At 46.6% G+C, this 15,789-nt stretch overlaps 1 protein-coding gene across 1 annotated transcript in view; it reads right to left on the reverse strand.

Annotated features, from left to right (window-relative positions):
• The window catches only part of LOC123774536 (insulin receptor-related protein), an 879,124-nt gene that overhangs the window by 130,645 nt on the left and 732,690 nt on the right, over positions 1-15,789 (reverse strand). Inside the window, exon 22 of the mRNA XM_069303789.1 lies at positions 6,419-6,560. Within this exon, the coding sequence (XP_069159890.1) occupies positions 6,419-6,560 (142 nt within the window). The remainder of the gene's footprint in view (positions 1-6,418; positions 6,561-15,789) is intronic.

The raw sequence follows: 15,789 nt of genomic DNA on the forward strand, positions 1-15,789 counted from the left end.
TATTCCAGGACGACGATGTTCTACTGCTGCTCTCCTCATTTGCTTCCTCTTGACGGTGTTTCGTCTGTCTTAGCTCCTGCATTTGTCGCAGATACTCCCACAGGGAATCCATCTCTGCCCTCAGAGCTTCACACAGCTCCCTCACGAGCCCCAGTTCACTCTCTACAACTTCCATTTTCTATATGAAGACAATTGGAGCTCAAGATAACACACCCTCTCACTGTGACTCACTGCGCTTGACATGGTTTCTTGTACATTCACCTAACCATGTAGGGTGCCTGTTCAGATCACTGATCACCCACTGGAGACGTCACCTATGAGGGGCCACTCTCAGAGCAGGTTTGGGTGATCGGGCTGGACCAAGAGGGAGAAAACAGTCTTCTCTTAATTGCTGGAGAATGTTCAAAATAATAGGACTTCACTGTTAAAAATGGAGAAGCACTTTTTTAGGACGATGCACCCTCTTCCTGCACCGTCCAGCCCTCGGCCTCCCTCGATACCCTAGTGGGTGGTATCCCTTGGCTCCAGGCCCAAACTTTATTAAACAGAATGCATGTGGTAAATGAACTTCTCAAACTGAGGCTTGTGTGACGGGCAACCAAGGCACCCGAGTCAGGCTGTGATGGTCGATCAGACTCCATATCTCCAGTTACGTTGGGCCCAGACCTGCCTTGTCTTGGCTTCACTCTGCTGATCCTTTCCATTCGCCAGCCACTTCTTTGGCAGGGTCAGCTCCCAAGTCCCTCGTGGTGACTGCCTCGTCACCTTGACTGACTCCATTTTTGGTTGTTATAACTGCGACCTTTGCCTCCTCCTTACTGGTGGACCACAGCACAGTCCTCGCAGTCAACCACACGTGTTCTCTTAACTGCTACAGCGTCCCTTGATCTGTCGTGTCCCACTACGTGGCCTTGATATTTTGATTCTCATTATGGCCTTACCCGTCCTGATGATTTACACATATATAAACACCTTGTTGACTCGTTAATACATATTACTTTTAATACAACCCAGACTAGCGTGGCAAGTGTTGTTGAGGCCCTTGTAATGGGTTGCTGCCTGTCTAGCTGCTCTCTCCCTTATTGTCAGACCTCCCCGATTCAAGTCTGCAAAAATGTCTAATTCAATGTTAGCATCGGCACCGTCATCCTCCCCTCCTGTGTTACGACTGGGAATACGTGACTTAAAGACTACCATGAAGATATTAAATATATCCTCGATGCCCAAGGTTATCCTATCCTGCAGGTTGATACTCGACCCCTCCTGGAGAACGTCATTGTCAATCCCTTAGAGCTGTTAGACACTTTTGATAGAACCTCCTCTCCTCGGAAATTCTAGCTGGTGCAAGATTCTCAGTTCAATAATACGTTCCCACTCCATACCTCTACAGTAGGAGCTGGAAATTCGGACAGAGACTGGAAGTGAAGAGGCGAGGTATCTATTTGCCCCTTGTGTGGTTCCTCCGTCCATTCCCAGCCAGAGTGTTTTCCTCCACATTCTCGTTGCATCAACTCTGCGATGTGCACACTGTTTTTCTCGATCAATCATGTATGTGCTATGAATCTGAATAAGCCTTCCTCAACTTGACACATCCTTAACAGTTTCAAATCGCATTTGACCTTCTGATGCCACAATTAACCTTCATGTTACGGCCTAGTCTCTTCTTACCAAATGTTCAACGTCACTTTTCTTAACAGGTAAACTGCATTCAACAGTGTTTTATTTTTACTCTTACTCTTTGCCTTTAAACAATATTTTTTATAGTCGTCCAGATGATAAACCACGTCTCCTTCCCGTGTCCCTTGTAGACCAGCATCACCACAAGTCTTCCCGTGTTCCTTGTAGACCAGCATCACCACAAGTCTTCCCGTGTTCCTTGTAGACCAGCATCACCACAAGTCTTCCCGTGTTCCTTGTAGACCAGCATCACCACAAGTCTTCCCGTGTTCCTTGTAGACCAGCATCACTACAAGTCTTCCCGTGTTCCTTGTAGACCAGCATCACTACAAGTCTTCCCGTGTTCCTTGTAGACCAGCATCACCACAAGTCTTCCCGTGTTCCTTGTAGACCAGCATCACCACAAGTCTTCCCGTGTTCCTTGTAGACCAGCATCACTACAAGTCTTCCCGTGTTCCTTGTAGACCAGCATCACTACAAGTCTTCCCGTGTTCCTTGTAGACCAGCATCACTACAAGTCTTCCCGTGTTCCTTGCAGACCAGCATCACTACAAGTCTTCCCGTGTTCCTTGTAGACCAGCATCACCACAAGTCTTCCCTTGCTCCTTGTAGACCAGCATCACCACAAGTCTTCCCGTGTTCCTTGTAGACCAGCATCACTACAAGTCTTCCCGTGTTCCTTGTAGACCAGCATCACTACAAGTCTTCCTGTGCTCCTTGTAGACCAGCATCACTACAAGTCTTCCCGTGCTCCTTGTAGACCAGCATCACCACAAGTCTTCCCGTGTTCCTTGTAGATCAGCATCACTACAAGTCTTCCCGTGTTCCTTGTAGACCAGCATCACTACAAGTCTTCCCGTGTTCCTTGTAGACCAGCATCACTACAAGTCTTCCCGTGTTCCTTGTAGACCAGCATCACTACAAGTCTTCCCGTGCTCCTTGTAGACCAGCATCACTACAAGTCTTCCCGTGCTCCTTGTAGACCAGCATCACTACAAGTCTTCCCGTGCTCCTTGTAGACCAGCATCACTACAAGTCTTCCCGTGCTCCTTGTAGACCAGCATCACTACAAGTCTTCCCGTGTTCCTTGTAGACCAGCATCACTACAAGTCTTCCCGTGTTCCTTGTAGACCAGCATCACTACAAGTCTTCCCGTGTTCCTTGTAGACCAGCATCACTACAAGTCTTCCCGTGTTCCTTGTAGACCAGCATCACTACAAGTCTTCCCGTGTTCCTTGTAGACCAGCATCACTACAAGTCTTCCCGTGTTCCTTGTAGACCAGCATCACCACAAGTCTTCCCGTGTTCCTTGTAGACCAGCATCACTACAAGTCTTCCCGTGTTCCTTGCAGACCAGCATCACTACAAGTCTTCCCGTGTTCCTTGTAAACCAGCATCACTACAAGTCTTCCCATGTTCCTTGTAGACCAGCATCACTACAAGTCTTCCCGTGTTCCTTGTAGACCAGCATCACCACAAGTCTTCCCGTGTTCCTTGTAGACCAGCATCACTACAAGTCTTCCCGTGTTCCTTGTAGACCAGCATCACCACAAGTCTTCCCGTGTTCCTTGTAGACCAGCATCACTACAAGTCTTCCCGTGTTCCTTGTAGACCAGCATCACTACAAGTCTTCCCGTGTTCCTTGTAGACCAGCATCACTACAAGTCTTCCCGTGTTCCTTGTAGACCAGCATCACTACAAGTCTTCCCGTGTTCCTTGCAGACCAGCATCACCACAAGTCTTCCCGTGTTCCTTGTAGACCTGCATCACTACAAGTCTTCCCATGTTCCTTGTAGACCAGCATCACTACAAGTCTTCCCGTGTTCCTTGCAGACCAGCATCACCACAAGTCTTCCCGTGTTCCTTGTAGACCAGCATCACTACAAGTCTTCCCTTGCTCCTTGTAGACCAGCATCACTACAAGTCTTCCTGTGCTCCTTGTAGACCAGCATCACTACAAGTCTTCCTGTGCTCCTTGTAGACCAGCATCACTACAAGTCTTCCCATGTTCCTTGTAGACCAGCATCACTACAAGTCTTCCCGTGTTCCTTGTAGACCAGCATCACCACAAGTCTTCCCGTGTTCCTTGTAGACCAGCATCACTACAAGTCTTCCCGTGTTCCTTGTAGACCAGCATCACCACAAGTCTTCCCGTGTTCCTTGTAGACCAGCATCACTACAAGTCTTCCCGTGTTCCTTGTAGACCAGCATCACTACAAGTCTTCCCGTGTTCCTTGCAGACCAGCATCACCACAAGTCTTCCAAGCTACAATTAATTTGTTCATGTCATTATCAATTTGGTATATTTTCTTCCCGCTATCGTCGGCTGCACACATGATGCACAGTTCTCTGATGTATTTTTGTTATTTCCGCCTTTTGGCAGCTGGCGTAAGTTGTCCTCTTCATGATGTTTTTATATGGAATCTCTCATAAAAGTCACACTGCTGGGAGAACTCCAGGTTGTCCACACTGCTGGGAGAACTCCAGGTTGTCCACACTGCTGGGAGAACTCCAGGTTGTCCACACTGCTGGGAGAACTCCAGGTTCTCCACACTGCTGGGAGAACTCCAGGTTGTCCACACTGCTGGGAGAACTCCAGGTTCTCCACACTACTGGGAGAACTCCAGGTTCTCCACACTGCTGGGAGAACTCCAGGTTCTCCACACTGCTGGGAGAACTCCAGGTTCTCCACACTGCTGGGAGAACTCCAGGTTCTCCACACTGCTGGGAGAACTCCAGGTTGTCCACACTGCTGGGAGAACTCCAGGTTCTCCACACTGCTGGGAGAACTCCAGGTTCTCCACACTGCTGGGAGAACTCCAGGTTCTCCACACTGCTGGGAGAACTCCAGGTTCTCCACACTGCTGGGAGAACTCCAGGTTCTCCACACTGCTGGGAGAACTCCAGGTTCTCCACACTGCTGGGAGAACTCCAGGTTCTCCACACTGCTGGGAGAACTCCAGGTTCTCCACACTGCTGGGAGAACTCCAGGTTCTCCACACTGCTGGGAGAACTCCAGGTTCTGGGTTCGAGTCACTTTTGGGGTGTGAGTTTTCAGTCGCATATAGTCCTGGGGACCATTCAGGCTTGTTCGCATTTGTGTTCCTCACGTGTGCCCCAAAGAATGAGGTGATTTGGTAAAATGCTATGCCCAAGATTACCATCCGAGTTGCCGGCGGGGAAGTGGTTCAAATAGCTTCGGCTACCACTTCCTTTTGTCCGGCCGTGATGGTCAAGTGGATTAAGGCGCCCTGTAGTTACCAGTTGCGTTGCTCCTGGGAGTATGGGTTCGAGTCACTTCTGGGGTGTGAGTTTTCAGTCATATATATATATATATATATATATATATATATATATATATATATATATATATATATATATATATATATATATATATATATATATATATATATATATATATATATATATATATATATTTTATTAAATATGACCGAAAAAGTAAGATTAATAATTCTAACACGAATTTTCTCAATATTTCTTATGTTTCTTTTCACTGTTGATGGTAATTGATAAATCAATTCTCCAAAATTCATTTTTATTTCTAGTCTGACGCGGCACTTGAACGCGTTTCGTAATAACTTATTACGAGCTGATTATGAGCTGTGTTGTATACCATACTGTTCGTTTCATGAGTATTAATATAGATGCCACACGTTTGACAAGAATTTTTTTTTTTTTTTTTTAAAGCACCATGTATTGCAAGTAAGAGCAACACATGCTATACTAAATATGTTACGATTCCATTTCAATGTTTCTGACTACATTGATAAATTAAATTTTCATAGATTTGGACTTATTTCCATTTTGATTTAATTATTTTGTGTGACATTGCGCTTGAATTGAGCTGTGTTGCTTACCATACCGTTCATTTCGTGAGTATAGTTTATTTTTTATTTTTCATTTTTTATTTCGTTTTTTAACTGTTCTTGTTTTTCAGTGATGGGAACATCAGATTATTTGATGTTTCCAACTCTCTGATGGGAATATCACATTATTTGGGAAGGCATCGGACAAGGGAGTGGGGAATGGTGGGAAAGACGAGGGGGGAGGGGGCTGCTGTGGGGGATGGTGGGGAGGACGAGGGGATAGGGGAGGGGGGAATGGTGGGGAGGAGAAGGGAACAAGTGAGGGGGAATGGTAGGGAAGACGAGGGGACAGGAGAATGGTAGATGGTGGGGAGGACGAGGGGATGGAGGAGGGGGGGATGGTGGGGGAGGACAAGAAGACGGGATAGAGGAGAATGGTGGGAAGGACTGGGGAACAGGGAAAGGTTGCTGAGGCTCAGCAACGCATATGCATTGTAAGCCACAGCAACGCGTGGCCGGGTACAGCTAGTATTTAAATATTTATACATTAATTAAAAAGATTGTCTAATTTTATTTGGATATTTGAATACAATACTGCCCTGAGGTAGCAGATATATGGTAGTGGAACTGAAAATGTCTTTAAACAGAATAACTATAGCTTTTAAAACTTCATCACAATATATTATTACGTTTGTAGCAGCATATATTAACCACAATATTGAACCATATTTACAAATAATCTGGATTGCTTAGCATTTTTGTGTTTCATGGTTATGTATTAGTATGCGTCATATATATATTGTGAGAACCTCATATTTCACTTTCATTTTATTTCATGTAAAGAATGTATGATCAAAAATGCATGTACTAAATATTCCTGAAGCTAAGGTGGTCTGCCGAAGGGGTGGGCTTACCTGGCCGGTCAGAAAGTTTGGTGGGCGCTTCTTCAAGAAGGTCTTGAGGTCACCCTCGTGCATGAGCTCCATCACCACGTAGACGGGAGAGTAGTCCCCCACTACACCCAGCAACTGTACCACATGGTGACACGAGATGTTCCTGTTGGCCACACAACACAATCATTACTCTTATTAACCCATACTCTCCTTGTTCACCATCACTACCACCACCGACCCTGTCCTAGCTCACCCCACCATCACTGAGCCTGTCCCAGCTCACCTCACCATCACTCAGCATGTCCCAGCTCACCTCACCATCACTCAGCATGTCCCAGCTCACATCACCATCACTCAGCATGTCCCAGCTCACCTCACCATCACTCAGCATGTCCTAGCTCACCCCACCATCACTGAGCCTGTCCCAGCTCACCTCACCATCACTCAGCATGTCCTAGCTCACCCCACCATCACTCAGCATGTCCTAGCTCACCCCACCATCACTCAGCATGTCCTAGCTCACCCCACCATCACTGAGCCTGTCCCAGCTCACCCCGCCATCACTGAGCCTGTCCTAGCTCACCCCACCATCACTGAGCATGTCCTAGCTCACCCCACCATCACTGAGCATGTCCCAGCTCACCCCACCATCACTCAGCATGTCCTAGCTCACCCCACCATCACTCAGCATGTCCTAGCTCACCCCACCAACACTCAGCATGTCCTAGCTCACCCCACCATCACTCAGCATGTCCTAGCTCACCCCACCATCACTGAGCATGTCCTAGCTCACCCCACCATCACTCAGCATGTCCTAGCTCACCCCACCATCACTGAGCCTGTCCTAGCTCACCCCGCCATCACTGAGCCTGTCCCAGCTCACCCCGCCATCACTGAGCCTGTCCCAGCTCACCCCGCCATCACTGAGCCTGTCCTAGCTCACCCCACCATCACTGAGCCTGTCCTAGCTCGCCCCACCATCACTGAGCATGTCCTAGCTCACCCCACCATCACTGAGCGTGTCCTAGCTCACCCCGCCATCACTCAGCATGTCCTAGCTCACCCCACCATCACTCAGCATGTCCTAGCTCACCCCACCATCACTCAGCATGTCCTAGCTCACCCCACCATCACTCAGCATGTCCTAGCTCACCCCACCATCACTGAGCATGTCCTAGCTCACCCCGCCATCACTGAGCATGTCCTAGCTCACCCCACCATCACTGAGCATGTCCTAGCTCACCCCACCATCACTCAGCATGTCCTAGCTCACCCCGCCATCACTCAGCATGTCCTAGCTCACCCCACCATCACTGAGCCTGTCCTAGCTTACCCCACCATCACTCAGCATGTCCTAGCTCACCCCACCATCACTCAGCATGTCCTAGCTCACCCCACCATCACTGAGCATGTCCTAGCTCACCCCGCCATCACTCAGCATGTCCTAGCTCACCCCACCATCACTGAGCATGTCCTAGCTCACCCCACCATCACTGAGCATGTCCTAGCTCACCCCACCAACACTCAGCATGTCCTAGCTCACCCCACCATCACTGAGCATGTCCTAGCTCACCCCACCAACACTCAGCATGTCCTAGCTCACCCCACCATCACTGAGCATGTCCTAGCTCACCCCACCAACACTCAGCATGTCCTAGCTCACCCCACCATCGCTCAGCATGTCCTAGCTCACCCCGCTATCACTGAGCATGTCCTAGCTCACCCCACCATCACTCAGCATGTCCTAGCTCACCCCACCATCCCTCAGCATGTCCTATCTCACCCCACCATCACTCAGCATGCCCAAGCTCACCCCACCATCACTCAGCATGCCCAAGCTCACCCCACCATCACTCAGCTTGTCCTAGCTCACCCCACCATCACTCAGCATCTCCTAGCTCACCCCGCCATCACTCAGCATGTCCTAGCTCACCCCACCATCACTGAGCCTGTCCTAGCTCACCCCACCATCACTCAGCATGTCCTAGCTCACCCCACCATCACTCAGCATGTCCTAGCTCACCCCACCATCACTGAGCATGTCCTAGCTCACCCCGCCATCACTCAGCATGTCCTAGCTCACCCCACCATCACTGAGCATGTCCTAGCTCACCCCACCATCACTGAGCATGTCCTAGCTCACCCCACCAACACTCAGCATGTCCTAGCTCACCCCACCATCACTGAGCATGTTCTAGCTCACCCCACCAACACTCAGCATGTCCTAGCTCACCCCACCATCACTGAGCATGTCCTAGCTCACCCCACCAACACTCAGCATGTCCTAGCTCACCCCACCATCACTCAGCATGTCCTAGCTCACCCCGCTATCACTGAGCATGTCCTAGCTCACCCCACCATCACTCAGCATGTCCTAGCTCACCCCACCATCCCTCAGCATGTCCTATCTCACCCCACCATCACTCAGCATGTCCTAGCTCACCCCACCATCACTCAGCAAGTCCTAGCTCACCCCACCATCACTCAGCATGTCCTAGCTCACCCCACCATCCCTCAGCATGTCCTATCTCACCCCACCATCACTCAGCATGCCCAAGCTCACCCCACCATCACTCAGCATGCCCAAGCTCACCCCACCATCACTCAGCTTGTCCTAGCTCACCCCACCATCACTCAGCATGTCCTAGCTCACCCCGCCATCACTCAGCATGTCCTAGCTCACCCCACCATCACTGAGCCTGTCCTAGCTCACCCCACCATCACTCAGCATGTCCTAGCTCACCCCACCATCACTCAGCATGTCCTAGCTCACCCCACCATCACTCAGCAAGTCCTAGCTCACCCCACCATCACTCAGCATGTCCTAGCTCACCCCACCATCACTGAGCATGTCCTAGCTCACCCCACCAACACTCAGCATGTCCTAGCTCACCCCACCATCACTGAGCATGTCCTAGCTCACCCCACCATCACTCAGCATGTCCTAGCTCACCCCACCATCACTGAGCATGTCCTAGCTCACCCCACCATCACTGAGCATGTCCTAGCTCACCCCACCATCACTCAGCATGTCCTAGCTCACCCCACCATCACTGAGCATGTCCTAGCTCACCCCACCATCACTGAGCATGTCCTAGCTCACCCCACCATCGCTGAGCATGTCCTAGCTCACCCCACCAACACTCAGCATGTCGTAGCTCACCCCACCATCACTCAGCATGTCCTAGCTCACCCCACCAACACTCAGCATGTCCTAGCTCACCCCACCATCACTCAGCATGCCCAAGCTCACCCCACCATCACTCAGCATGCCCAAGCTCACCCCACCATCACTCAGCTTGTCCTAGCTCACCCCACCATCACTCAGCATGTCCTAGCTCACCCCACCATCACTCAGCATGTCCTAGCTCACCCCACCATCACCCAAAATGAGATATTTATGGTGATATTTACGTCCGTATATTTACTGTGATTGAAGCGTCAATATTAATCTGTTCATACAAAAGTGGCATCAAACCGCTTGTTACACGTGGCGTCTCTAGATTGGTAGTTACTTATGAGGGAAAGATTGAACAGTAGTGAAACTGTCATTATGCAGACTGTATAGCACACACACACACACACACACACACACACACACACACACACACACACACAGCATCAGAACGGCGTTCAGGAACCTGTGTAAGGAATCATTCAGAATCTTGTACACCACATATGTAAGACCAATCCTGGAGTATGCGGCCCCAGCATGGAGACCGTACCTTGTCAAGCACAAGACGAAGCTGGAAAAAGTCCAAAGGTATGCTACTAGACTAGTCCCAGAACTAAGAGGCATGAGTTATGAGGAAAGGCTGCGGGAAATGCACCTCACGACACTGGAAGACAGAAGAGTAAGGGGGGACATGATCACAACCTACAAAATCCTCAGGGGAATCGACCGGGTAAACAAGGACGAACTTTTCAACACTGGTGGGACGCGAACAAGGGGACACAGGTGGAAGCTGAGTACCCAAATGAGCCACAGAGACGTTAGAAAGAACTTTTTCAGTGTCAGAGTAGTTAGCAAATGGAATGCATTAGGAAGTGATGTGGTGGAGGCTGACTCCATTCACAGTTTCAAATGTAGATATGATAGAGCCCAATAGGCTCAGGAATCTGTACACCAGTTGATTGACGGTTGAGAGGCGGGACCAAAGAGCCAGAGCTCAACCCCCGCAAGCACAATTAGGTGAGTACACACACACACACACACACACACACACACACACACACACACACACACACACAGAGCAGCACACACCAGAGATGGAAGAGCCCTTGGGAATGAGTGATCACAGTGTATTGAACTTTGAGTACCTGGTAGAGCTTGGAATTATCCCCCCCGAAAAAGAACTAGGAAACAAAAGGCTGGCATACCGAAAGGGAAATTATGAGGAGATGAGAAGCTTCCTAAGGGAAATACCTTGGGACACAGACCTCAGAGCTAAGTCTGTACAAGATATGATGGACTATGTCACCCAAAAGTATCAGGAGGCAGTAAGCAGATACATCCCGGCCCAAAAGGAAAAATCCGAGAAACAAATGAAGAATCCATGGTATAATAGGACATGTATGGAAGCAAAGAAACTGAACAAAAGGGCATGGAGGAACTTCCAGAATAACAGAACACCAGAAAGCAGAGAGAGATACCAGAGAACCAGGAATGAGTATATCAGGGTGAGAAGAGAAGCAGAGAAAAGTTATGAAAATGATATAGCAAACAAAGCCAAGACCGAACCAAAGCTACTCCACAGTCACATCAGAAGGAAAACAACAGTGAAAGAGCAGGTAGTGAAACTTAGAACAGGCGAGGACAGGTATACAGAGAATGACAAAGAGGTGTGTGATGAACTCAACAAGAGGTTCCAAGAGGTCTTCACAACAGAACAAGGTGAGGTCACTGTGCTAGGAGAAAGGGACGTAAACCAGGCGGCCTTGGAAGAGTTTGAAATTACGAGAGAGAAGGTCAAGAGACACCTGCTAGATCTGGATGTTAGAAAGGCTGTTGGTCCAGACGGGATACTGAATACCGGGGTCCATGGATACTGAAAGAGTGTGCAGAGGCACTTTGCTTGCCACTCTCCATAGTGTATAGTAGGTCACTGGAGACGGGAGACCTACCAGAAATATGGAAGACGGCGAATGTGGTCCCAATATACAAAAAGGGCGACAGGCAAGAGGCACTGAACTACAGGCCAGTATCCTTGACTTGTATACCGTGCAAGGTGATGGAGAAGGTCGTGAGAAAAAACCTGGTAGCACATCTGGAGAGAAGGGACTTCGTAACTAATCGACAACATGGGTTCAGGGAGGGTAAATCTTGCCTGACTGGCTTAATAAAATTCTATGACCAGGTGACACAGATTAAGCAAGAAAGAGAGGGCTGGGCGGACTGCATTTTCTTGGATTGTCGGAAAGCCTTTGACACAGTACCGCATAAGAGGCTGGTACATAAGCTGGAGAGACAGGCAGGTGTAGCTGGTAAGGTGCTCCAGTGGATAAGGGAGTACCTAAGCAATAGGAAGCAGAGAGTTACGGTGAGGGGTGAGACCTCCGATTGGCGTGAAGTCACCAGTGGAGTCCCACAGGGCTCTGTACTCGGTCCTATCTTGTTTCTGATATATGTAAATGATCTCCCGGAGGGTATAGATTCATTTCTCTCAATGTTTGCAGACGATGCCAAAATTATGAGAAGGATTAAGACAGAAGAGGACTGTTTGAGGCTTCAAGAAGACCTAGACAAACTGAAGGAATGGTCGAACAAGTGGTTGTTAGAGTTCAACCCAACCAAATGTAATGTAATGAAGATAGGTGTAGGGAGCAGGAGGCCAAATACAAGGTATCATCTGGGAGAGGAAATCCTTCAGGAGTCAGAGAAAGAAAAAGACTTGGGAGTTGATATCACGCCAGACCTGTCTCCTGCAGCACATATCAAGAGGATAACATCAGCGGCATATGCCAGGCTGGCCAACATACGAACGGCATTCAGAAATTTGTGTAAAGAATCATTCAGAACTTTGTATACCACATATGTCAGGCCAATTCTGGAGTATGCAGCCCCAGCATGGTGTCCATATCTAGTCAAGGATAAGACTAAACTGGAAAAGGTTCAAAGATTTGCCACCAGACTAGTACCCGAGCTGAGAGGTATGAGCTACGAGGAGAGACTGCGGGAATTGAACCTCACTTCGCTGGAAGACAGAAGAGTTAGGGGGGACATGATCACTACATTCAAGATTCTCAAGGGAATTGATAGGGTAGATAAAGACAGGCTATTTAACACAAGGGGCACACGCACAAGGGGACACAGGTGGAAACTGAGCGCCCAAATGAGCCACAAGGATATTAGAAAGAACTTTTTTAGTGTCAGAGTGGTTGACAAATGGAATGCATTAGGCAGTGATGTGGTGGAGGCTGACTCCATACACAGTTTCAAGTGTAGATATGATAGAGCCCAATAGGCTCAGGAATCTGTACACCAGTTGATTGACGGTTGAGAGGCGAGACCAAAGAGCCAGAGCTCAACCCCCGCAAACACAACTAGTGAGTACAACTAGATGAGTACACACACACACACACACACACACACACACACACACACACACACACACACACACACACACACACACACACACGTTTAAGAGTCCAAGTGTGATGATGAATCAATAAAGCTATGGCTTGGTTTTTCTGTAATAAGTTTTATGTCAGACAGCAACTTTACCTAACTTTATGTGGGTTATTTTATCTCTGATCTTTTCCTTGAATTAATTTTCAATATAATAAATTCTCTGGGCATAAAATAAATTTATAAAATCATACCAAATTAATTAATTGAAAATTATTTAAATTACAAACAATATTACTGGTCTACTTAGAAAGACGACAACATTTAAGATCACAAATGTGGTCCAGTGAAGCTGCTGTGTCCACCTGCTCAGAGATCACAACTTATATTATGTAATAAATTAATAAATATAATTTTTGCAGCGAAATCACTGATTCGTGTCAGCGGACGCTTCCAATTCCACAATCAACTAATAATAGCTTAGTCTAATGTATTACATTGATAATATTAATTAAAATATTTTTTTCATTACACAAATTGTTCCAATTGTTCATAACAATTAAAATCACTATTTAATATTGAATTCTTATTTGGTTTGGAAGTAAAACCTCCACAGTGTACAATAAGTGTAACAAACCTCCACAGTGTACAATAAGTGTAACAAACCTCCACAGTGTACAATAAGTGCAACAAACCTCCACAGTGTACAACAAGTGTAACAAACCTCCACAGTGTACAACAAGTGTAACAAACCTCCACAGTGTACAACAAGTGTAACAAACCTCCACAGTGTACAACAAGTGTAACAAACCTCCACAGTGTACAACAAGTGTAACAAACCTCCACAGTGTACAATAAGTGTAACAAACCTCCACAGTGTACAATAAGTGCAACAAACCTCCACAGTGTACAACAAGTGTAACAAACCTCCACAGTGTACAATAAGTGTAACAAACCTCCACAGTGTACAATAAGTGTAACAAACCTCCACAGTGTACAATAAGTGCAACAAACCTCCACAGTGTACAACAAGTGTAACAAACCTCCACAGTGTACAATAAGTGTAACAAACCTCCACAGTGTACAATAAGTGTAACAAACCTCCACAGTGTAACCAAGCCTTCGAATAAGCTGTAAATGGCACAAGTATATAATTGACGTCAATTAACAATACGATAAATCACACAGGTGCTCGAGTCAATTGTCGACTCGCCTAATTAGTAACATTTACAGTAGTGTTCTCTTATGTGTGGAGTGCTTCTAGCACTATTCCTTTCACCTGGGCTGTATGGGTCTCGAACCGTGAACCCCACGTGTGTGAAGTCGACGCTCTATCGACGCTTCTAGCACTATTGTTCTGATAGAAATTTGTCTCTATAACTTCCTTATGATTCTGGAACAAACTGAGTAAATAACACTTGAAAATAAAGGCACAGGCTAACTGAGAGGTGAGTTGGTGGTGCGTCTTGCTCCAGGTGCTGTATGTGTGAGACTAATGGCGTCGGCCGCCTCCCTCCCTCACTCACTCACTCACTCACTCACTCACTCACTCACTCACTCACTCACTCACTCACTCACTCATGCGCGAGGGCAGGCGCGAATATTTATTTTACTTAAATTAGTTAATGTTTATTCATTAAGGTATTATGAAGTTGGTAAATGCTTTGACATTAGCTAAAATGATGGTAATGTAACATAACAAATGTTATTAATTACGATTTCCTAATTTTTTTAATATATATTATTTATAATTCTCAGTAAACCAATTTTCCATATCATCACCAACCATGAGCCGTAAACCCTAAATGTTATAGTTGATCTTGCCACGCACGAACTTCAATATTCTGTCTACTTTTTTTCTTTATTAAATAATATATAATTTAAAGGTCATATTTACATCAATTTACAAGAGAAATACTAAATTTATGCATATTTTATATAATTCTCAGTAAACCAGTTTCCCCATATCATCTAGTTTAGGTGAACAGTCACGCACAGTCCTGGGTTAAAACCCGTGTACCTTCTCCAAGGAAACACTCCCGCATAAATATACATATTTATGATTGGTCTACGTTCATTTTTGTATACAATTTCTCTAATTCACCTCATACATAACATACAGTCTCACCCGTATTGTCACCACTCCCACACACAATGGAACGTTTGATTTTACCCATCCAGCTGATGGGTAAAACTAAAACTATGCTTGATGGGTTTTACCAATCAATCATAGTTCATGTATGACTATGTTTGGTTTTACCCACAATACTTGACAATTTTCAGTTACATCTCTACTCTGCAACAGACTGCAAGTGAGCTTCATGACCCTGTCCCCCACTCTAACCTGATCGTTAAAAACAAGCTTCACTACAACCAACCAATGCTCAGAACAGCTGACCGGAACAGTACAAGTTTTATCATGTAATATGTGCATATATATATTCTATCAAGCCTAGAACCAAAATTCTGGCGAATATATGTGTACTCATAGACATCCCCGTTAATGCTATTCGCATCCTTGAGACCAATACATTTCAAAAGTGTAATTAAAGCCGGAGATACACATGTGTTCGACTGAGTGTTACAATCTCTCACAGAAGTGACACAATTAAAGTCGCCACCAATAATAATGTTATGTGTGTCATTTCTGAAAAAATACAATAACTCTTTAGAGAATAATTCCTCCCTCTCTTTCTTCCTGCGGGTGCCAGAGGGAGCATACACATTAAGCACAGGAATTATGGTGTCAAAAAATGGAAATCCTCGCATATAAAACATTACCATTATCATCAATTTTGGTATTTAGAACCTTTATGTGGGCTTG

Source organism: Procambarus clarkii, chromosome 51 (genome assembly GCF_040958095.1).
Source record: "Procambarus clarkii isolate CNS0578487 chromosome 51, FALCON_Pclarkii_2.0, whole genome shotgun sequence".
In the NCBI taxonomy this organism is placed as follows: Eukaryota; Metazoa; Arthropoda; class Malacostraca; order Decapoda; family Cambaridae; genus Procambarus; species Procambarus clarkii.